Source organism: Microchirus variegatus (assembly GCF_963457635.1).
Source record: "Microchirus variegatus genome assembly, chromosome: 14".
Taxonomy (NCBI): domain Eukaryota; kingdom Metazoa; phylum Chordata; class Actinopteri; order Pleuronectiformes; family Soleidae; genus Microchirus; species Microchirus variegatus.
Genome location: NC_139815.1, coordinates 7,755,199 through 7,778,428, shown reverse-complemented (window position 1 = coordinate 7,778,428; position 23,230 = coordinate 7,755,199). Strand labels below are relative to the sequence as shown.

The window sequence follows — 23,230 nt, the reverse complement described above, 5'->3', positions numbered from 1 at the left end:
ACTGACGGCTCCAAAAGTGTCTCTGTGTCAGATTTCGGTCGACACCATTGGTAATAATAACATCATCTTTCCTCCCTGTTGCCCGATGATTGTTTAACCAGAGAAGCACCGTCACATGTTGTGAGTGTGCTCAGAAAGTCTTTGCCCTAGAATGCCACCTTTTCATCCTCACATTTTCAAATCCACCACACCCCACCCCGCATCATCCACCCTGTTTACATTCTCGGTCCTGTTCTGGGCTTTTCATGTCTCATAGTACAAAGACAAAGAGAGAGAGAAAAAAATCCCTTTCGGATTTTTGCCGCCTTTTCTCGGCTCAGATCCAGTGTCTTTGCTGACACTGGAAGGATTACAGGTAAACTGAACCCTGATCTTTGGCTGAGAGGGCAGAAAGCCTGGGGGGGGTGCATACCAAACTGAAACATCACTGATATGTGGGGGCTTTCCTATCCTCTGTGTGGTTTCACTGTCTTTATCTACAATATTGTATTTTTTCCTTATTGTTTGACGTAGTTGTCCCATTCCGTGCCTTTAAGCTGACCTAGAAAGTATGAAGTAGTAGTGGATGTGCTGAGTCTGTTTTTGTGTCTCCATCTGTAGTGCGTAACCCTTGTGCCATGAATAATGGAGGCTGTAGTCACCTCTGTCTCCTGGCTCCTGCTCCCAAAGCCTCTAGCTGTTCCTGTCCCACTGGGATCAACCTGCAAACAGATGGAAAGACCTGCATGTCAGGTATGAAATCGCATCTGCCTGCCTATCGAAATAAATTAAAACAGATGGGTCATCACGTAGCATCACAAAGCAGTATTTTTTGCCATGTAAAATACAGGTATTTTTAGCACAAATTCAACAGTGTTTTTTTTTACTTCACATAATAGTTAATTCTCATTAGTGTGATAGTAATGCTATATTACAGAAAATGTTTTTCTTAGTGCTGGGCACTAGGTTAACGCACACATGATGCGTTTCCATGACGACTGACGTCAGATGTGACGTCATGTTTACCTGCTGCGACACCAGAGTCCAGGCACCGATTACCAGTTAGTTTCATTAGCTGCATTTGCTCCTTTTAGCGCCGGTTAGCATGCCTACAGTCGAACAGGAACGGTCTGTTTATTAAAGCGGACCTAGACCGGAAGTTCCAATTAACGCTGTTTTTTAGTGTGTATCGGCGTCGTTCACTTGTTTAAAAAGCTCTGAAGGTTCTAAACAAACAGTTCAGCCACTGCTGTGTTTTATTATAATCTCGGGCTCAGAGAGATCTCTAAAAAAACCCGGTCCGGTTACGTAAACAGCAGTTCTCCGGAACAGCAGATCGTCCTGCTCCGGGCACTAGTCCGGGCACATCCGGTTGCGTACATTGAACCGCAGAAGAAGAATAACGTCCGTTGTGGAGGTGTTTCACGAGCGGCAGTGTCTTCTGACTCTGGGTCTGACTCCGGGTCAAAGTCATAAAAGGGACTGCGGTGAGGAGTCGTGAAGAAGCTACTTTTAAACATTGATAAAACAATGTTTTGATAATGAGTAGCAGTGCATCCACCGTTCCAGAGGGGGGAGCTGTGCTTCTGAGAGCTGGTGTGCTGAATATACTGGCCAATCACAAGACTCTGTCTTCTGGGTGAGAGAGTTGAGTCTCAAATCTCGCGGCTGGGAAACACCGTCAGAAAAGAGGATTTCTATAGGCTCGTTTACAGCAACTAGGAGGTTTTTGACCATAAAAACCAGTTAATGTATGCAAGTAGACCTCCATAATAAACAAATATGTGCACATGACCACTCTATGTGAGCTTTAAACGAGAAGAGCAGCGTGACAAATAACCAGCGCACCTGTGTACTGTGTATGTGTGCCTCTGTTTTTAAAGTTAAGCGTTATTTTAGAGACTCATTTTAACAATTGGGAGTCACGTAAACATGACGTCACGCGCGTCTTTTTCCGGTCAGTAGGAAACGCGTCATGTGTTAACGCGCATTAACATTGACGCCATTAACGTGCCCAGCACTAGTTTTTATTGTAGTTGTCCGAAACTTACACAGAAAACTGGTGTGTATGTGTGTGCAGGAATGAGCAGCTTCCTCATCTTTGCACGGAGGACGGACATCAGGATGGTTTCTCTGGATATTCCGTACTTCGCTGATGTGGTTTTGGCCGTGAATAGTTCAATGAAAAACACCATCGCCATCAGTGTTGACCCCAAAGAAGGTTTGTATATTTTCTCACATTTTGAAAAAAAGGCAAGCAAATTGCATCCTCACATCTTATGTTTTTGCTTCCTGCAGCAAACGTTTATTGGTCAGACAGCACACTGAAGAAAATCAGCAGAGCTAACATCAATGGAACAGGACATGAAGACATCATATCTACAGGTGAGTAGGGTTGAGTAGCATTCTCATTTAAATCAATACCATTACTGATGCTAATACCTTACATTTTGTTACCAGTATCCAACTTAATCTTGTTTTCGTTTCATTTCAAATCCATTGTAGTGGTGTATGGAGCCAAAAAAATATGGACCTGACTGTAGCATTGTTTATTTGTGATGCAGCTCATGAAATAAAATGCAGAAGAATCATTGTCATTTAGAAATTAGATCACATGTTGTTGTGAATTCTTGTCTCTCTCTCGCAGGGTTGGTGACAACCGATGGCTTAGCTGTGGACGCACGGGGCAGGAAGATCTACTGGACGGACACGGGAACAAACCGCATTGAGGTTGCCAACCTGGACGGCTCCATGAGGAAAGTTTTGATCTGGCAAAACTTGGACAGCCCTCGAGCCATCGCTCTCTACCATGAAATGGGGTGAGGCTGCTAGAGCACAACAATTTATTTTTTATTTTTTTATTTTTTTATATATACATTTCCAGAGCATTTGGTGACAATCAGAGATGCAAAAAGTTAGAACATTGTGTAAATTAGCTTCTCATCACCAAGGTTGTAATAGTTTAGGATTTTTCATTAGTGTTTGTTTTTAAAATTAGTTCATTTTAATTCATTTTAGAGAGGGTTTGCTAGTTTTTGAACCCAAAAGGATTATGTAAGAAATTAATTTACAAAGATGAAAACTAACTAACAATTCAGTTTCAGTTAGTTATCTGGGTTTTTTAGACTCTAGTTTTTATTTTTATTTCAGTTAACGAAAATGTTTTTTCAATTTTAGTTTTAATTTTTTCTGTAGTTTGTGTTGACTGTAATAACCTTGCTCATCACTTATGATTGTACATGCTATAAGTATCCGTTAGGTGAGTTCTAAAAGTTCTAATCTAATATTTCTTGGTCTTGGACCGAGCACTTCCTCTTCATCTTATCTGTGTTTCTAAATTTAAGTCCTTCTACACTGTCTGGTATTTGACATCAGTGTCTTTTTCGCTCTGTCCCTTCCTGTCTATTCTCTAGTTACATGTACTGGACAGACTGGGGAGAGAATGCCAAGCTGGAGCGTTCAGCAATGGATGGGTCAGACCGAGTGGTTCTCATCAGTAACAATCTTGGATGGCCGAATGGCCTGGCCATCGATGCGGCTGGCTCACAGTTACTGTGGGCCGATGCTCACACTGAGGTCAGTGCATCTTGAGTTTTTTATAATTTCTAAAAGGATAGAATCCCAGGTGTCTGTATTTTTATAATGTTGACAAATTAATTTATAAGGCACTTTTAGTCTGAAAAAACAATGTGAAAAATAATGTGCATTCAAGAATATTAAAATCACTTTGCACAGTAGAAACTGCAAAGAAAATGAGGCTCCGCAATTCACTAAATTCATTTTAAACTTGTACACATCTCATCAAAGTAAACTAATGATCAAACTGTGAATGTGTTTAAGGTCCCATATTATGCAAAATCAACTTTTTAATAATTTGAATACTTATATTTGGGACTCTGGAGGCCATACCAGTCGCCAAGTGTGAACAAATTTGACTCACTCATGTTTTTGTGGTCCTCCTCAGTCTAAGTACAGGAGATAAAACATGTGATGTTGACTTCCGTGCTCACTGGGACGCCACAAGAAGCTAAATTCCTGGAATTTTTGTCTTGCGGAGCTCCAATTTGTCCATAAAACACACAAGAGTGCAGGGCAACGACATCCAAAAATTGGAAGTCTGCAAGGGTCCACGAAAAGTTCTATTCTTGGCTCCACAGTGCAGCACAGAGTTCTACACAAACTTCCAGCCTCAGAGGATGTATCTGTCCAGTGGATACATATTGTCATATGTCATATGTTATATGACAGCAATGTGCCTGCTAGAGCCTGCAAATGACCACTTTTCCAAATGCTAACTAATGTTCGCTCCCAGTAGCCTCTGTGGCTGATGTCATTTCCTGTCCCTTAAGTTTTGTTTTACTTACTACTTACTACCCCAGGGAACTAGTTTAACTTGGCGAAATAGGATATATTATGGGTCCTTTAAGATCCAAAGAATCAAAACTTTACTGGGTCATGGTGTCAATACCACTCATCTCTCTGCTCCTCTTCAGCGTATAGAAGCAGCCGACCTGAACGGGCAGAATCGGCGCACCCTGGTGACTCCAGTCCAACACCCGTATGGCTTAACCCTACTGGGGCCCCATATTTACTGGACCGACTGGCAAAGCCGAAGCATCCAGCGAGCCGACAAGAACACAGGGGCCAACACTATCACAGTGCGAGCCAACCTGCCAGGCTTGATGGACATCCAGGCTGTAGACAGGGAGAGGCCACTTGGTAAGTATCAGGACAAGAAGTTTAACATTGTGTGTGGCATTCATCCCAATGCAGGATCCATAATAGTCAAACTTCTATTTTATATTTATTTGTACCTATTTTGAGTCGAGCCCTCGTTCTCTACCCTCTTCAGGTTTTAATAAATGTGGCAGAAGGAACGGGGGCTGCACCCACTTGTGCCTCCCTCGTCCCAATGGCACGTCCTGTGCGTGTCCCACCGGCATCCTGCTCAAGGGAGACGGCAGGTCATGTGACGACTCCCCAGAGACGTTCCTGCTTTTCTCCAACCGCGTCAGTGTGCGCAGAATCTCCCTGGACACCAACGACCACACTGATGTGCACGTACCAGTGCCCGATCTGCACAATGTCATCTCATTGGACTATGACAGCGTGGATGGAAAACTTTACTACACCGATGTCACCTTAGATGTTATAAGGTGTGAACTCAAAAGATATCAACACTACTGTTCAAAAGTGTGGGGTCACCTATACAATTTTTTTTTGTGTTTTCCATTAAAAGTCACAAATGTAAAGTAGCTTTATGTTGGCCCTTTACACAGACGTGCAAACCTTGATGGCAGTGAGATGGAGACGGTGATTAGCCAGGGCTTGAAGACGACAGATGGACTGGCTGTAGATTGGGTGGCCAGGAACATGTACTGGACCGACACTGGGCGCAACACCATTGAGGTGGCCCGCCTGGATGGAACAAGCCGCAAAGTCCTCATCAACAACAGTTTGGATGAACCCAGAGCCATTGCAGTGTTCCCAAGCAAAGGGTGAGACGAGGAAGTAAAAGCTCTACAGTTTTGAGTTTTTACTCAGCTAGCTGTTGCAGAAATAATTAGAAAAGGAAAGAAAGTAAACATTGTTCGATTGGAAATCTCACACGTTCCGTCTTCTCTCTGCAGCTTCCTGTTCTGGACTGACTGGGGTCACATTGCAAAGATTGAGCGTTCTCACTTGGACGGCTCGGATCGAAAGGTCCTAATCAATACGGACCTTGGCTGGCCCAATGGTCTGACACTAGACTACGATACACGAAGGTCAGGGGAAAAGTCGTCTTTTGTTGTGTTACAAAACCCTAACCCTAACCCATGTTATCATGTGCAATGGAAAAAAAGCAATTCATATATTTGGACACCAACAATGATCACAGGCATTATTATTTCACTTTATTTTTCCCCACACCTCCATTAACATTACTGTTAACATGCTGCTATAACAGGGTTAACATAAACCTGTAACCTAGCATGCCAATAAGCATACACAAAGCAATTCTGGCCATTAAATGCTTGACAAATGACTGGTATACATGTCATGGTAAGAGTGCAGATTATAATAAATAGAGTTCTCTTCACCCCTCCCTTTCCCAAGTGCGTCAGGAAACTGGTTGCCTTGGCATGTACCAGAAAAGTTGTCTTCTTTGTTTGCAGTGTAAGCTTTTGCTTCAAAAATCGAAAACGCACTCTTATTTTAAGGCTAGAAAGGCTATTTTTTTAAGTGATTATATATTTATGCAAACCAGTGGGTAGTATATTCAATTTCTGCCTGTAAACCCACCTAAATGATTTTCAAAGCTGAACAAAGTGTTCCTGGTGTTTTCTTTAGGATCTTCTGGGTGGATGCCCACTTGGACAGAATTGAGAGCTCAGACCTAAATGGAAAACTGCGTCAGATCCTTGTCAGCCCGGTGTCCCATCCGTTCGCTCTCACACAGGTAACCCCCAATCCCCCCTCCCCCCAGACACACACACACACTCCCAACCTTTTCCCCTTTTCAGCTGTCAATCACTGGGCTGACCCTCTTTCTTCCACTCACCTTGCCCTTTCACTCATCAGCTCACCGTGTGACTCCTACTGGTTGTCTTCTTCGTCTTCCAATTCATTACTGAATTCATTCAGCTTAACCATTTCTTCTGCTTCCCTTCCACTCTGACCCTCATTTTTCTTCCTCCTCTCTTTCCCTTCCCTCTCTTTGTCCCACCCCCCCCTGCTCCTTGTCTGTGTATTTCCTCTCCTCTTCTCTTCTTCCTCGTTTCCCCAGTTGAAGCCGGTGTCCTCCCCTCTAACCCCTTTCTCCCGACTCTCGCAGCAAGACCGCTGGATCTACTGGACGGACTGGCAGACTAAGTCCATCCAGCGGGTGGACAAACACACTGGCCGTAACAAGGAAACCGTACTACCCAACGTGGAGGGCCTCATGGACATTATAGTGGTATCGCCTCACAGGCAGTCAGGTATGGTGGTTTTTCTCCGGACTCCTTCACCAGATGGGGAGATACTGAAATCCTTTCTGTGATTTCTAACCTTTCCACATGAAAGAATACAAAAAAAGCATACATAAATATATACATATAAAGAATTTCTAACACCCTTATTAGAGTGAAAAGACACTAATGCCAGTGTCAGTCTCTGTAGTATAAAATGATTTAAAGGGGACATATGCAAAATCAACTTTTTAATCATTTTAATACTTATATGTGGGACTCTGGAGGCCCTATGAGTAGGCAAAGTGTGAAAAAAGATGACTCAGTCATGTTTTTGTGGTCCGCCTCAGTCTAAGTACAGGAGGTAAAACACATGATGTTAACTTCCGCACTCACTGCTACATCATGAGACATTCCTGCAATTGTTGTCTCGTGGAGCTCCGCTTTGTCCCTAAAAAACATGAGTGTGCAGGCGAGGGCAATAGTATTTGTAAGAGCTGAAGTCTGCAAAGTGTTCTATTCTTGGCTGTACAGTGCAGCACAGAGTTCTACACAAACTTCCAGCCTCAGAGGATTTACATTTTATATATGACGGCAATGTGCTGGCTAGAGTCAGCAAATGATGGCTTTTCCAAATGCTAACTGCTGTTAGCTGCTGGAGCCTCTGTGACGCTGACGTAGTTTCCTGTGTCTCATTTGCATTTAAAGAGACAGGCATTCAAAACCGAGCGTTCTGAACAGGGCTGTTTTTGCAGGGCGATTGAACTGCTGTGGTGCTTCATCCGTCAATGTGTTTCCTTTTCAACCAAAGGCTGCCTTTCTGTCATGTTTCCACGTTCTCTCCTCATGTTATTGATCCACACACGCCAGTTGCCGCTGCAGTAACACTGGTGCATTCAAGGTGTTTTTCTAGCATAGGAATTTACATTCACGCCGCGCTGCGCATTAATCGTTTTTCTTCGATTCTAATGTTTTTATGATCGCGAGAAGCCAAAATTGTGGTCACTCCATGCATTACGGTGAAACGCAGTAACAACGGGTAAACGGACATTACTATGGGGTATACAGAGCGGGGGTTGTGACGACGCTGCATGACAATAGGTGATAAGTGGCGACAGTATGGCTGTGGATAGTAAGTTAGATCGACACTCCCCTGGAAGCAGTGGGTGTGTATTTACCTGGGTCTCATTCACATGTAAATGACCAGGCTCAAAACCGAGCGTTCTGAAAAAGGCTGTTTTGGCAGGGTTATTGAACTGCTATTGTGCTTCATCCTTATGATATTTTGACTAAAGCATGTCACAGACATGTTCATTAGGGCATCAGGAACTAGTTTAACTTGGGGTAATAGGGTATAATATGGGACCTTTAAGGTATTTTGACAAAAGCATGTCACAGACCTGTGCATTAGGACACCAGGGAACTAGGTTCACTTGGAGAAATAGGGTATACTATAAGGGTATAAGTTTGACTGGGACCACAAGTGGTGTCAAGCTGTACTGTCATTTTTAAAAAGGTTCTGGCCTTGTATTTCCAGGGTCACCCTCTTGTCACTGGATGTCAGTTGATCTCATCAAATCTCATTGTACTCACTGGATGAAATGAACCAAACTAAAATGTGGAAACATGCTCCAGATTCAACTACACAACTCTCACTGTTCGGTGCCTCTTCCTCCCCATCGTCTTATTTAGGTACCAACCTCTGTGGGGTCAATAATGGTGGCTGCACCCACCTCTGCTTTGCAAAGACAAACTCTTTTGTATGCGCCTGCCCCGACGAACCAGATGGAAGACCATGCTCCACCAGTGAGTAACGACTATGCTTGTATAACTGAACTATAAGTCTGCTGAGATTTTGTTTTTAATTGAACTCGCCAACATGTCCTCACATTTTCTGATCTGCTCATGTTTATTAGTTTCAGGTTACATCCCCACCCCTCCCGCCAGAGCAACCAGCAGCACTCCTGTCGTCAATAAGATCCCCAAAGCGCCAACAGACACTCCACACAGAAGACCCCCACTGGTCAAGTATGTCTGTTTGGCAACTTGAAAATTGGAAAACCACAAGTTTATTTTATTGAAGTGGTAGTCTTAGTTACTTTACTTTTTATTACTTACATTTCTTTCTCATTATTAATGTATCTAAGAGTACTTCAATTTTATTCTTTTGAGAAACACCGTAGTAAATGTGTGGTGTCATCATTGCTGAAAAGTATCATGCATTTATCTTATTTTGAAAACTCATACTCCAAAGGTGCACACACTCCTCTTCCCTGAAGCTGTACAGACAGTTGTCCTCTGGGAAATATGAAGTAAAGTCCCCTGACTTGAGCTGTACTGTAATTTTTAAAAGTGGGTTGCTGTTTATTTTTGCAGCTGCACAGACAAGAACCTCAGTGAAGAAGGCTGCTTGAGCACGGTGGTGACAGCACCTCATGGTCAGTATATAAAAAAGTTCTCCCTCTTCGTTGTTCATCCTGCCTGTGGAACATTCTGACATTTATGTCTAACATTAATCCTCTTATCCTTGGTAAAAGATAAGAATAATGGGTTAATTTCATCAATTTTGTTTCGAGCTACTTTCTTGATGAACAGAAACAGCTAAAAGCAGCAGTTGCCAGTTAATCTCAAAAAGTATTGGACGGTCTGTTTATCAGTGTAATATGCAATCCAGGGTTTTAAAGATACATTATTCAGTTTAATTTGAATGAAGCATGTTCGTCTGAAGGATCACATTAATGGTGTGTCCTGTTTGGAGATGCTCTAAATGTGAAATGTAGTTGCAGTTAACTAAAACATGTTATGTACCACTGTCCGGTTGAGATAAATGTCAGACTGACATGATTGTGGGTCTCAAGAAAATCTCAAGAAATAATTAATTCAATATTGGTTACAGGAGCAAAAATAAATTGTAATTATAGATACTAGTATACAATACTTGTGGAATTTAAATAAATTGGAATAGAATAGCAAGTCGAATCGGCACCCACGTATCTTGGTTCTACATTAAATCAAATGAAAGTGTTTCCACTGGATTTGCACCCAGTCTTTAGAGACAGGAGTCTGATTTCTGTGTCCTATGTTGTAGGAGAAGGCCTTCATATCAGCTATGTGATTGGAGGAGTGCTGACCATCTTGGCTATTCTCATCCTCATTGCTGCTTTGATCATATACAGGTCAGTCTCTTATATACGTTTGACTCTTCTTCATTAAGCTTACTCACTGCTCTTGAAGCGCAAAAGCATTTTTCTTATTCTTATGTACATTCGTATGTTACCCAAGTGCTATTTCATCCTAAATTTCATTTGAACAGACACAAAAAGTCAAAGTTTGCTGACCCAGGAGTGAGTAACCTGACCTACAGTAACCCATCGTACCGGACGTCCACTCAAGAGGTCAAGATCGAGGCATCGCAGAAGCCTCCGATATACAATCAGCTGCGTTACAAGAAAGAGGTAATGAGCCGCCTGGACGCTGGAGTGAATATGCTTTCATATGCAAAATCAACTTTTTAGTTATTGTTATACTTATATTTGGGACTCTGGAGGCCCTATGAGTAGGCAAAGTGTGAAAAATTATGACTCAGTCATGTTCTTGTGTTCCGCCTCAGTCTAAGTACAGGAGATGAAACATGTGATGTTGACATCCGCTCTCATTGTTACGTCACAATGACAGATGCCTGGAATTGTCTCATGGAGTTCTGCTTTGTCCCTAAAAAAACACGAGAGTCCAGGCGATGGCAATAGTATCTAGAAAAGCAGACGTACACAAAGGACCTGATTTACTAAGATTCCAAATAGCGAGTGCTAAATTGCTTGCGCGAGCAGAAAGACTGCGCCTGTTACTGGATTATGTTTTGCGGGTGAACTACTAAGATTGCGGCCGCAATTGACTACAGGCGCAGAAGTGGTTAAGACCGCCCTATTTAAATGGAGATTTTGTGCTAGTCAAGAGTTGTCAACATGGAGAAAGAGCAGACTCAACGGAAGCGCAGAATTAAATTTGAAGCCACTGAACAGAAAGTGACGTTCAGCGATCAGCTGATAACTGAGATCGAGGGATATGACGTCCTTGTTCCCCGGGTCCATAGGACCTTTTTATATTATTATGCATCGGTATTTTGGACAGCTCCATCATTACCTGACGTATCAAACAAAGAAAACTATGGACAATGGATGTTGCTGTAAAAAAAAAGAAAAAGAAGGTGCTGCGCTCTCCTCCTGACTCACCTGCAGCTCACTGACAGCTGCCAGGGAGCGAGTTCAGCTGTTTCTATCAAGATTACACATAAGTCTAATTTCAATGGATGAGTCACTTTTTTGTCAATATGTAAATAATAAATAAAGCGGATCATCAAAACGGCTTTTTAGTCCCAGTCCGTCCCTGGTTTCATCTGTGTTCATTCAGTCAGGCTGAGACAATCGATATAGATTATATATCTATAGTTGATTCAGATAGTTACATTAAATTGTGATTGTTGTGATTATTTATTGCATTTAAATGTGTCTGGAACTGGAAGGGTTAGAGTTAGGGTAACCTGCCTGTGAGGTTTTGGTGACGTGTGCGCACTGTGCCACCTGCGCTTCGCCGTGCACCGAGAGTAGACCAGGTTAGAGCTGGACCCATTAAGGTAAAGCGGGGTTCTTAACCGGGGAACATAGGTACGACCCCTCCTTGAACCTCAAACTGCAGACCAAGGTAAGCCTATACCAGTACAAACACACATTTATCCTGCTATGGATATCTATATTTAATTTATTCAGATATACCAAATAAGAAATAGATGTGCCTCATCTGTGAACGCGTAGTTGAACATGCTCTGGAAAAGCGTAATTTCCTGATTTACAAATATAACTATAAATAACCGCAGCCATGTGCGCGCACCGCTGTGCCAGTTAAGACCTGCCTTTCAAACGTGCTAAATATAGACGCAAAAATAAACACTGAAATCAGTTTCAGGTTTGATAAATCACTTTTCTCCTCCCATCACACGCAAAATAGCGTGTAAACGCCCCATATTGCATATGCATTAAGGCAAGAACGCTAAATGAGTTGCGAGTGCTATTTTGCCCGTCTGAGGGACGCACTCCTCGTTGCGCCCTGTTAGTAGATCAGCATCAACGCTAATCTGCGTGTGCAATCCAGTTTTTGCACGCGCAAAGCTTTAGTAAATCAGGCCCAAAGTGTTCTATTCTTGGCTGCACAGTGCAGCACAGAGTTCTACACAAACATCCAGACTCAGAGGATTTACATGTATAGTGGAAACATGGACATAGGGTATAATATGTCTCCTTTAATATATGAATGGATTGAAGGTGAATCCATGAAATGTTCTCAGACTGATCTCCAACTGTGGAGGTGTTGGCTGTTTGCCTCATGCTGGTTTTGTTGCCATAATGGCATGAGAAAGTCACGGAAACCAGTGCTTATCTCTTCCTCCCCCTCTATCTTCCTTCACTGCAGCTCTCTCATCCCTACAACTCCCTCTCTCCCTTTATCTTTTGACCCACATGTCCCATGGAGAGGTAGTTACACAGCATGGAGGAGTTGTGTTCTTTTTCTTCTGATTTGCTCATTGCTGTGTCTTTGTTTTCCCCATCTTTGTCTGTCATTGCATGAAATCTGTCATCCAAAATTCATCTTTTAGTACAGTTTCTGGGATCCATGATCAATAGCATGCCAGGGTTTATACCACATGTTAAAATTGCCCTTTCAACAGGCAAGGCATCTATTTTGTCATCAGCACTGTTAAAGTAATCTCAAATCATTGCCACTTCATAAAATCAAGAATATGTTTCATGCAAAAAAACTGATGTTTTTATTAAAGCCTCAAATTAAATATGTTCACAATGGTTCAAAATAATTCCAAAACAGTTTATTGCAAGGAGATTGACAGTGAGTGATGTTTTTTTTTTCACACTGGAGATGAAATTGCAAGGGTTGTATTATTCCTGCTATAACAGACTGAGTCATTTCCATGAGAAGTTATTTTCTGCTGCAGCAATCACCGCCTTCTTTTTCTCTGCCATAAAATAATCCATGGGATTTCACTCCAAATTACACAGAATGACAGTCTGCTATTTGTATTGTGTCTGTAGTTATTATATACCTGTAGCCTGAAAAACTAACTCGGAAATACAGTAAGTGCAGCATTACTAAAAAGGAACCGACTTGCTTTGCATGGATTGGTGTTTGAAGATGATTGTTTGTTCTGCAGTGCCTTTGACTTTCAGGAGAAACTTTTTTTGAACCTTTAAGGCTTTGTTGGTGGTTTTCCAACCTATGTTAATATTAGTGCTGGGCACATTAACAGATTAAAGGCAGTTAATGTGCGTTAATGCCGCTAATGCACGTTAGCGCATTACATGTTTCCATGACGACTGACCGGAAAAAGACGTGCGGGACGTCATGTTTACGTGACTCCGGATTGTTAAAATGTTTTCCGGTCAGTCGTCATGGAAACGTGTCATGCGTGTATATTTATCTAGTGCCCAGCATGAGTTAATATCAATACGGTAAAAGATTAGGAAGGAAGGAAAAATAAAGGAGCAATGTGTCATAGTGCTGTTAACTCATGCTTTAAACTGCTATTCTAAACTAATTGCTCTTTGTCAAGGGGGGAGTGGACGGAGGCTTCACCAAGGAAAAAATCCGCATTGTGGAGGGCGTGCGTCTCCTGTCGAATGAGGAGCTTTACTGGGATGACCTAAAACAGATCAAGCCATCCCGAGGCGGCCTGCACACCTGCATGCGCACAGACACCGTGTCCCTGCAAGCCAGCAGCGCTTCGCTCGACGACGGCGAGACGGAGCAGCTCCTCCAGGAAGAAGCGTCCGAATGCTCCTCGATAACCACCCTGACTCCTTCTGCCATTACCCCGCAGCGTCACGCCCAGCACAGCTTGCCCGACACCGGCTGGACCTCCATGCGCAAACCCTCCACTGAGAGTGAAGTGTGAGGGAAGACACCCCCCCCTCCCCACTGCCCTGCCCTCTGTGGTTTATCTTAACCTCTGTCATCCAATGCACACACACACACACCTACACATGTATTTATGGCAGGTACAAAAACACAGATAAATAGGTACATGAACCTGGCCGGAGACAACGAAGCTCCATAAACACAACTCCTGTCTCTGAAAATGGGGCTCCGTCCTAGTTGTATACACACACACACACACGACACATCATCGGTACCCTCAGTGCTACTGCCTTCAGGCAAAAAGATAAACTAATTAGCATGCTGGAATAATAAAGCAAATAACTCTGGGGAGAAGTGAGCAGAGACACAGAGCGTTATCTGGAGCCTTTTTTACAAAGGATGCAGCCTCTCAATGCAACCAATGCTTCTGTGTACAGCTTCACTTTACTCGTTTGTGGACTTTTTTTCTCTCTCTTTCAGACAAAGCTAAAATGACACACTCTCTCCGGACGGTGGAACCACGACGCCGTCTCTAATACCACTCATTTATGAACTCTATTTATAAACGTTTTTTTTGTACTTGTAGAGTGGGTTTGCAGAGAATGATGGGAGTGTTGTGTTTGAACATTGTGCTGCAGGACCTGGTGATTCGAGAGTTGTATTTATGACAGTGCCAAAGGGTGGGACTTCAAAAAGTCTCCATGCTTCTTTCTGCATTTACACTTCTGTAGAAATGTACGTTCATTACCCATTTCCTTTGCCCTCGCCGTTTCAAGACCTCAGTGATGACATCTGCTTCTAATTAATTTCTTATTTAACAGCCTTTAATGGGACAAGCAAGGACTTCTGGACTTGCTGTAGCTGGTATCTTGCTGCAGAACTCCTTTTATCCTTTTTTTTTTGCAAGTTGTGATTCAACCATTGTTGGTCCTCAGAGGAAGCCATGAAGAAGTAACAGCCTAAGTGCCAAACATTTCATCCTTTTCCTTCTTCAGCTGTGTATTACTTTTATTTCTGAGGTTTAAAATGTACTTTATGCTCAGGGGTTTGGCCCCTGAAATCAACAATGCTTCTCACTTACCACTCATTTTGTTCAGCCATGCAGATAGTTGTGGTTTTATTTACCCGGCAGTTCAGTATATGTGTTTTTCCCGTGATTTTCTCTGCCCCAAAAACATTTCAAGCATGATAAATAATGTGCTGTTCATGAGGTTCCACATTAAGTACCCGTGAGCACTTATTATTACAATTTGAAGCTCTTGAATTGTATGTTAATATCCTCAAACCCCTGCTTTATAAACAATTAACAGGACAGTACATTATTGGTACAATTTGAAGCTTACCACTATGACCCACATAGTGTTCTAAAGTATATGAGAGATGTATTTTTTTATTTATTTGATTACAAAATATGTAGTTAAAGACATGTACTAACAATGGCTTCAACACAAGTCAAATTTTCCCCGTTTCGGGAACATAATCTCAAATTATTCTGTTGTATTTGGGGGGTAGCGGTAATTTTAAGAGGAAAAACACTTGGCACGTACAACCAAAAGTATCTGTGTGACCAAACACTTTCAGAGGTAAATGAGAACACTTGTTCTTATTCAAATTTTGAGTTTTTCATCCATCAAATCTGTAATTTGCAAAGTGCATGTGTAATATCTGCCACAGTACAGTTTAACAAAATGGGTAACTTGGAACACTGTGCATGTCTGAGCCCATCAGACAGTCAAGGTTTTAGTTTAGACTTTATACTGTATATCACTGACCGCTTTTGAGAACCACATTTAATACTAGTCAAGCTATTATGCATCACTTAAACATTTAGAGAACAAGTCTGTCTGTTGTTGAAATATGGTACAAGGAAATACTATATTGTTATATTGACAAATATATTGGTTAGACATTAGCGAGCCATGTATTTTGAAGTATCTGCTACAAGCTCAGCAACTTTGCTGATTTGCTGCTAGACGAAGCACTGAGGCCAATGAACGAGGGTCTTGGCAGCTACATAACCACAGTCTACGACGGCGGTTGGTTCTCAGTCGGCCTACGGAGCATCACAGAAAAACCTGGTAAACCAATCATCCCGGCTCACAATCCCTCCAACTCTGCTGCAGGAAACAGTAAAACTGTACAGATTTTATCATGCCAATATAAGCAAACATTTCTGTTGAAGATGTTGCATTAAGTTGTATAGTCTTTTGTACAAAGGGATTTTAATGACTGTTTTTAGACTTGTATTAATTTTACTCACTGGAGAAGAACTTGTTTTTGTTTTGTTTTTGCTGGATTATTTTAACCACTGTGTTTCCAAGCCTTGTAAATGATAGGGAAGGTTCTAGTTATTTAATAGTGCTCTTTTCTCTTATGAAATACTGGTCTCATATAGCTGTTGTAAAGTTAACAAAAAAAAGGTATTTATGATTTCTGTTTGGTTGTCACTTGATGTGTAAATATGAAAAGACTGTATATGTATTTCCATGGCAGTACTAACAAGCTGTGTTGTGTGATATAGTGAATTATCCCTTTGCTATCTTTTAATATAAAAGTTCATTTGCATTTGAATGCAACTTTTGGCTCATCCATGCACTTCCTGGTCTCTGTTAGAAACGAAGTTCTTGTGCATCAGACACAATGGCATATACCAGTGTAAGAAATGTGGTTAGGGAACGAAATAAGTGATTTGAATCACTTTTAATGTAATGGACAGACTGCAGACATAAGGGGAGAACAAGAGTGGTGATGTAGTACATACATGATTCTGTTGTTGTTATTATTATTATTATTATTATTATTATTAATAACAATAATAATAATAATAATAATAACAATAATAATAATAGAGAATTAGTCATTAGAAGGAGTAATAGATTATCAAACACCCGGAGTCTCGCAGTCATGAACAGTCGAGCACCAAATGCTCGATCGCATACACCACAGCAGATATATATACAGATATATATATGTATGTATGTATATATATACATATGTATATATTCATTATGTACTGTATGTTGTATGTAGCAGTACATTGAGCGCCACATTTTTGATCCACACTCCATACCAGATGGGGGCGGTAATGCACAAATCAACATTTGTCAAGCGCTATAAAGCCTCAACAAAGACGGCGAAGCGGGAGTGGACAAAGTCACAAACGGCACCAGCAGAGAACACTGCGAACATAAATGGTAATTAATCACTTGTTTATTATAGACGTGTATAGGTATTTTTATGTTAACAGTCTTGTTTTAGAGTGAACCGCTTAATGGTAAATGGTAAATTTACGTATTTAAGTTGCGAGTAAGCATGTAGCTTTGCTCTTTTGAGCCTTGCGCGGTACCTCGGTTCGTTAGCATCGCTATGGCTAACTGTGCACATGTTCAGCTAACTTATGCTGTTAACTTCTCCCAATGCAGTTCGTCAAGAGATCCGTGTTAGCAGCGCTGACCGTGGTGGAGCTCCCTGCACATGTACAAGGTAACAAACAACAACTACTTGAAACCTCGACCACACAGAAACTTCGTCGCCATATTTGTCGGTCGAGACTAGAATCACAAGTAAACGAGGATTTTTGTTTTGTTTGTTTAAAAAGTACTGTTTTAGGAATCGTTCATATAATCCAGGTTATGTGATCGACGTGGAACAGATCTGCAAACGTGTTGATCAGCATTTTGATTAAATTCTAAACGTTTATGTATCAGCCACGTTCATGTTGGAAATGTACGTCAAAGAACTGGAAAAACGCACGTACTATTACAGTCAATACTGCTCGGTATTGACGTTTACTAGAGCCATATCATCTGTCAACATTTTTGTCTTAAAACAAGAATAAATTATGCTGCATTTCACTGATATGCTGAACTGTAGGCTTGTTTGTAGTGCTACTAAAATAAAAATAACTACTATAAAATAACTATTACTTAAATGATCTATTCAAATGCACTTCTATCTTGTTTTTTTATATATATATATATATATATATATATATATATATATATACACTTCTCACAAAAAGTTAGGGATATTCGACAACGAGCAAACGCCCAAAACAGTGTGCATTAACTTTCATAAAGAGAATACGAGATATTCTTTTTTTTTTTATCTTTGTTAATAAACGTGTGACTTATTTATTTATTAAGAAATATTACGATTTAAGAGTGGTGGGTGTGAGAGTGATGAGTTGCACTAATCAGTTGGGGTATTTGTTGCAGTGGCATCAAACCCTGATCTGACCCAAACTGAAGACACACAATGTGCACAGGGGCCATCTGACTCCACCCTTACCCTTTTCAAATGTACGGGCGATGACGACGCAAAAGTGTTTCTCGGAAGACATTTGATTTTTGTCGTTCAAATTTTTTTTTTCTGTTTTGTGTTAATATTGCCCATTTTGTCTCATTTGGATAAGTCCAGCATCTGCAAGAGGAAGGATGTTGTGCTGTGGAGTTTTTAAATCTCCTGTCCTCCCTCCCAGGACACAACTCACTGACCTGGAGGCCAACTTTCTTTTCTCAAGGTCTGTTTATTTCACTTTTACGCGTCACCTTTTTTATTCTCCCATTGAATGTTAACTTGTCCTAGAAACATCCCGTTTCTGTTAAACGCAGCAGCTGCTACATGCAGTTACAGAAGTGTATGTGTCCAAAGTGATGAGTTTTTTTTGCTTTAGTAGAGCAGTTTGACGTTCATCCATTTACTGGAAGGTTTTAAAGATGGCACTCTAAATTGTAAATGATGATGGACTGCTGCGTGTGAACACATTTTTCAGGATCAAACATTGTTGCACAAAAATGAAACACCTTGACCTTCCAAAACAATCCTGCAGTATATTGGTGTTTTGGAGATCCGCTTTGAAGGGTGACAATGATGAGTTGCACCATTAGTCAGGTTGCTGATTGCAGTGGCACAGCGGACCTGTCCTGACAACCTGTGCTGACACCCACTGTGCACAGGGGCCATCTGAGTCACCCACCCCACCTGACAGGGAAAAATGTGCCTCTGTTAAATGGTTTTTCATCATTTACTGACCGACCATTCTGGTCTTTCTTTTCCCAGTCTGACGAGAAGATTTACAGAAGAGTTTGCTGGGGTTGTTTAAGCCTCTGTCAACATGATGAACAAAATGGATTCTGCCTGCAACCCCTTTCCCTTTCATAATGGATGTCCACCAACTGCAACCTAAGAACTGGTGAGAAAAACAGCCTTTTCAGAGAACCTTTTCATACAGAGGGTAAAACCTTTGTCTTGTCTGGAAAAAGGTAAATTGGGCAAAGCTATGATCTCTCTGCCCACTTTGTAGTTTTGCAGCAATACTTAAATGGCCTTCCAATTTTTCTGTTCGGTTTTAAATGGTAAAGCAACATAAGCTGTGTTATGTGATCAGAGTAGTTTTGCCCTCATAACGTTTCCACTGTTCTGATGTTTATTCCCAGTCTAAACGGTAGTGAGCGTTTACTCTCATGAAGTGTTTTAGCTCTTTTTCTATAAACTAAGACGGGTTTACATTTATTCCAATGAAGTTGCTGAGTCTCTGTGTTAGACCTACAGAGTCTGAGCACTCAAGTCCTAAAATGGAAATTAATTTAGTTGATAAGTGCTGTTTTTATTCATGCAATCATTTGTCTGCATTTGATGGAAGAGATCCTCAAATGCACGTCATTGGTAATAAAACGTGAGTGTTTTCACAGACGCAGGCTTTTTGTGTTCAGTATATTCGTTTCTGATGGTTGTGTGGTTTGCTTTACTGTTTCCATCCGCAGCCAGTTGCTCTGGTCACCAATGACCTAGTTAAGATGGCTTTCCTCAGTGGCCCACTTGATGGTAAGACTCTTGGGGTTGTTTTGGAAAACAACCTGCCCACTTCAGCAATTTAATGCTATGTTTGTGTCCTGATTATTCTCGACTTAATCATCGATTTTGTGTTTCTTTTCCCTTTTTTCCTCTTTTCAGTCTCTTGTTCCACTTTTGAAACTACAGACAGCCACAGCAGCAGGTCACAGCTGACGTTCAGCCTGGACCATCACCTTCTGCACGTGCCTGCTGTCCTTGTTCCTATGAGCAGTAGTGACCCTTTCTGATGCAGAAAAAACATTATTGACCTCTGCCAAGGAGGAATATGTTTTTCGCCTTTGTTTATCTGTCTTAGTTGGCAACTTAACTCGAAAAGTCACAGATGGATTTGGATGACATTTTCAGGAAATGTCTGCAATGGTACCAGGAATAAGTGATTATATTTTGGGTGTGATCTGTAGATGCTATCACTGGTTATAGCTAGTGGTGCAACGGATCATTGATCCGTTCGGATCAATTATTTCGGTTCGGCACACGCATGATCCGCGTATTGATTTATGGAAAAAAAACTTGTGCGCTTGTTCAGTCCACACACAGCGTGGTCATGGCGAGCAGAGGAACAGAGGAGCTTGAACGCCCCGCGTCATTTAAATCCCCTGTTTTGGGGGAAAACCGTGACGTGTGTAGGCACTGTGGCACAAGAAAGCCATATTTGAAGCGAACATCACCCCGGTGTCTCACTGACATGAGTGAAAACAAAAGCTGCTCAACAACCGCTTATCACCACAGTATTTAAGCAGCCCCTTACTGCACAATCCGACCGGGCTAAAGCTATCACAAATGAGGCCTTATTCAGTTGTGCAAAATGAGGGCTTGAAACACATGCTGAAAGTGCTTGAGCCACGTTACTACATCCCGTCGCGCACCCACTTCAGCGATCTTTATGAGCAGGAGAAGAAAAAGTTGTGGATGAACTTTCCCGAGCACAGTCTGTTGCGCTCACAACAGAAGTCCGGTGCTGCAGACACGCCCCCTCTATGAGAGTCACACAGGCACTCAGCTTGCACAGGTACTGACATAGGCAGTGGAGGAATGGAAGATAATATCCCAGTCACAACTGATAATGCCAAAAAATAAATGAATAAATAAAAAAAATACAAATAAATGCAGTGAATGAGGCAGGACTGGGCCCACAGATGGGGTGATTTGCACATGTAGTGAATTTGAATTTGAAAAGGAAGGAGATATACCTTTTGATGTTGCAACTTTAAGTTGTTTTTCATTAATTTTGTTGAAAAAGAAGATATTAATATGATCCGAAAAATGATCCTGTCCGTGACTCTGATCCGAGGAACGATCCGAACCGTGAGTTTTTTTGATCCGTTGCACCCCTAGTTATAGCGCTAGACCTCTGACCCAGGTGCACCAGCACGTTGTATTTTGTAGGCACTGTGCCTACAACTTTTTCACAGCATTTCCCCCTTAAATTATTATTTTATATGTTGCCAAAATATCAATGCTAAGAGGAGATTTTCAAAGTCTACTTTGGGGGGGGGCTGAGCTGCCTTGGCGAAGGTCTGTGCCCTGGGAGTGCTTTTCTAATTCCACAGTGTGTTGCACCGGACCTTCTACAAATCTCAATAAGAAAACTACCAGTGTGTTCTAATCCTAAGAAGCCGTTGACAAGGGGAAGATTTGAAAACTCTAAAGTTGTCTGTGTGTATATATAACATTTTCTCCTGATTTGGGCTATATAAATAAAAATTATTGAAACAAATTTGGATGCTCCATCTGCTTGTCATTTCATACAATGTCAGAAAAACTGAAGAACATCACACCATGCAGGTCTTTACACGGGTGAAATCAAGTTTCCCTTTTTAGTTTGTATGATTGTTTGGATGATACAAATTGAACATGTATCTATTTTACAGAGACAAAGGACTAATTCCAGCTCTGCATTAGATGGAATTGGTGTCTTTCAGATACTGATCAAAATCACTGGATCGGATATAATCCAAAAATCCTACACAACGCATGTTTCACTATGAGTCATGTTTGTGTATTGTTTTTTGGGGGGGTAACAACAATATTATATATTGATGCAGTTTTAGAATTAGGTCTTTGAAATCACTTGGTTGTTTACAGTTCATAAACGGTATAAAATAGTTGGTAGTGGCACATATTCCTCAGCATCAACATGGGTAACCAGTCTTCAGCCTGGATAACCTCACAAAACTACAGCATTGTCACGTTTATATTTATGTTAATATTGGCCTTTACTGGTCTATGCATACAATAGTTAATGTCCATAAACTAAATCACATCGTAGTCCCTTGTGAAAGCGCTTATTGGAAAGGCCTCTGTTATTGACGCCATTGTCACTTTCACATGCTCGTTTATTGAGACCAGCATTCAACAGTGCTGATTGGGTAAGAAGCATCACATCAGGAGTGTGTGGATAGTGCATTTAAATAGTCTAAAGTTTATTTAACAATGACGAAGTGGCTTAAAATGGTACCATCTTTTGATTTTGTTCCACCTTTTAACTACCTCGATACAAATTAAACTCAACAAATTTATCAGTACCTTCAGGACAGAACAACTATGATGTACTCCATGTTTTTGGCCACTAGGTGGCAGTTAATCATCGGCTGTATATGGCAAAACGTTCCCCTGGATTCATTCTGGTACAAAGGCACATGAGTCCTGAAAGCTTCACACTAACATGAAGAACTTCTGCAGGGACTTGGCTTGGAAGCCATAAGTTTTCGATTGCAGTATTTCTTCAACCATTTAAAATGTTATATTTAGTGGCTCGTTGCTTGATGTAAAAAAGGTAAAGTTTAATATGCAGAGTTTGGCGCAATGGACACATGCCCTTTCATAACACTTAAATTAGACTAAAATGTTTGCAAAATCACAAATTCATTCATTACAGATGAAGATATGTGGTAGTTTTGTCTGGAAAAGACACATTAGGATTTACCTTGACATCAAGGCTGTGGTGGTGTTTGCTGTGAGAGAGCGTTCTTGTTCTGTGTACACATTCTCTCTCCAGTTTAATGACTTAAGAATTAAATGCCTTCAGTGTAGTGGTGTATATTATTCACAATTTCTTTGATGTTTTCAACCAGTGGCAACGCTGAATAATACTCCCATGTTTAACTTTCCCACATTCTGAAAATATTATTTTTGTATTCAAGTGAAGGTCTGACGTGAAGGACGCTCGGTGACTTCATTTGATGTCGAACAAGTGACAAATCAATTATTCATCTCGTTCATCGTGAACTGACAACAGATTTCAGAGCGGTGCCTCAAAGGTTACACAGTCGTGTTTATGGAGGACCATGGTGTCATTAACTTTAGAATATCTTGAATGTTGTGTCTGTCTGTGACAGACATATCTCACTGACCGTTTTAGTCTTTGGATATGGGCTGAGCATGGCACGATGGTGTGCATCATTGATTTCAACATTTTTTTGGAGGAATTAGATTTTTTGCTGATTTATCACGATACACCAGGCAGGAAGCGGCTCATCAGCAGCAGCTGCGCTGTCTGGATCGGGGAGGTGGGAGTGAAGAGGCTGTCCTCACGGTGGGTGAGA

The 23,230-nt window shown here is 41.3% G+C and overlaps 1 protein-coding gene and 1 long non-coding RNA gene across 3 annotated transcripts in view; both read left to right on the top strand.

Annotated features, from left to right (window-relative positions):
* The window catches only part of lrp4 (low density lipoprotein receptor-related protein 4), a 111,153-nt gene extending 94,799 nt beyond the window's left edge, over positions 1 to 16,354 (top strand). The window contains exons 22-39 of one of the 2 annotated variants that reach the window (XM_083900648.1): positions 601 to 732; positions 2,060 to 2,200; positions 2,278 to 2,364; positions 2,627 to 2,798; positions 3,393 to 3,555; positions 4,473 to 4,698; positions 4,832 to 5,135; positions 5,259 to 5,477; positions 5,610 to 5,744; positions 6,310 to 6,418; positions 6,746 to 6,938; positions 8,601 to 8,714; positions 8,825 to 8,936; positions 9,285 to 9,346; positions 9,997 to 10,084; positions 10,222 to 10,363; positions 12,372 to 12,433; positions 13,525 to 13,656. In XM_083900648.1, coding sequence (XP_083756774.1) covers positions 601 to 732; positions 2,060 to 2,200; positions 2,278 to 2,364; positions 2,627 to 2,798; positions 3,393 to 3,555; positions 4,473 to 4,698; positions 4,832 to 5,135; positions 5,259 to 5,477; positions 5,610 to 5,744; positions 6,310 to 6,418; positions 6,746 to 6,938; positions 8,601 to 8,714; positions 8,825 to 8,936; positions 9,285 to 9,346; positions 9,997 to 10,084; positions 10,222 to 10,363; positions 12,372 to 12,413 — 2,441 coding nt within the window. In that variant the 3' untranslated portion in view covers positions 12,414 to 12,433; positions 13,525 to 13,656. Of the gene's footprint in view, positions 1 to 600; positions 733 to 2,059; positions 2,201 to 2,277; positions 2,365 to 2,626; positions 2,799 to 3,392; positions 3,556 to 4,472; positions 4,699 to 4,831; positions 5,136 to 5,258; positions 5,478 to 5,609; positions 5,745 to 6,309; positions 6,419 to 6,745; positions 6,939 to 8,600; positions 8,715 to 8,824; positions 8,937 to 9,284; positions 9,347 to 9,996; positions 10,085 to 10,221; positions 10,364 to 12,371; positions 12,434 to 13,524 lie in introns of both variants that reach the window. The other variant, XM_083900649.1, reaches the window with a different exon arrangement.
* A 2,573-nt stretch (positions 16,355 to 18,927) lies between these two features.
* On the top strand, positions 18,928 to 19,963 carry LOC310937071. Its single transcript, XR_014593015.1, has 3 exons — positions 18,928 to 19,023; positions 19,595 to 19,655; positions 19,785 to 19,963. It is a non-coding gene; the product is annotated as an uncharacterized lncRNA (long non-coding RNA).
* Positions 19,964 to 23,230: the final 3,267 nt, after the last annotated feature.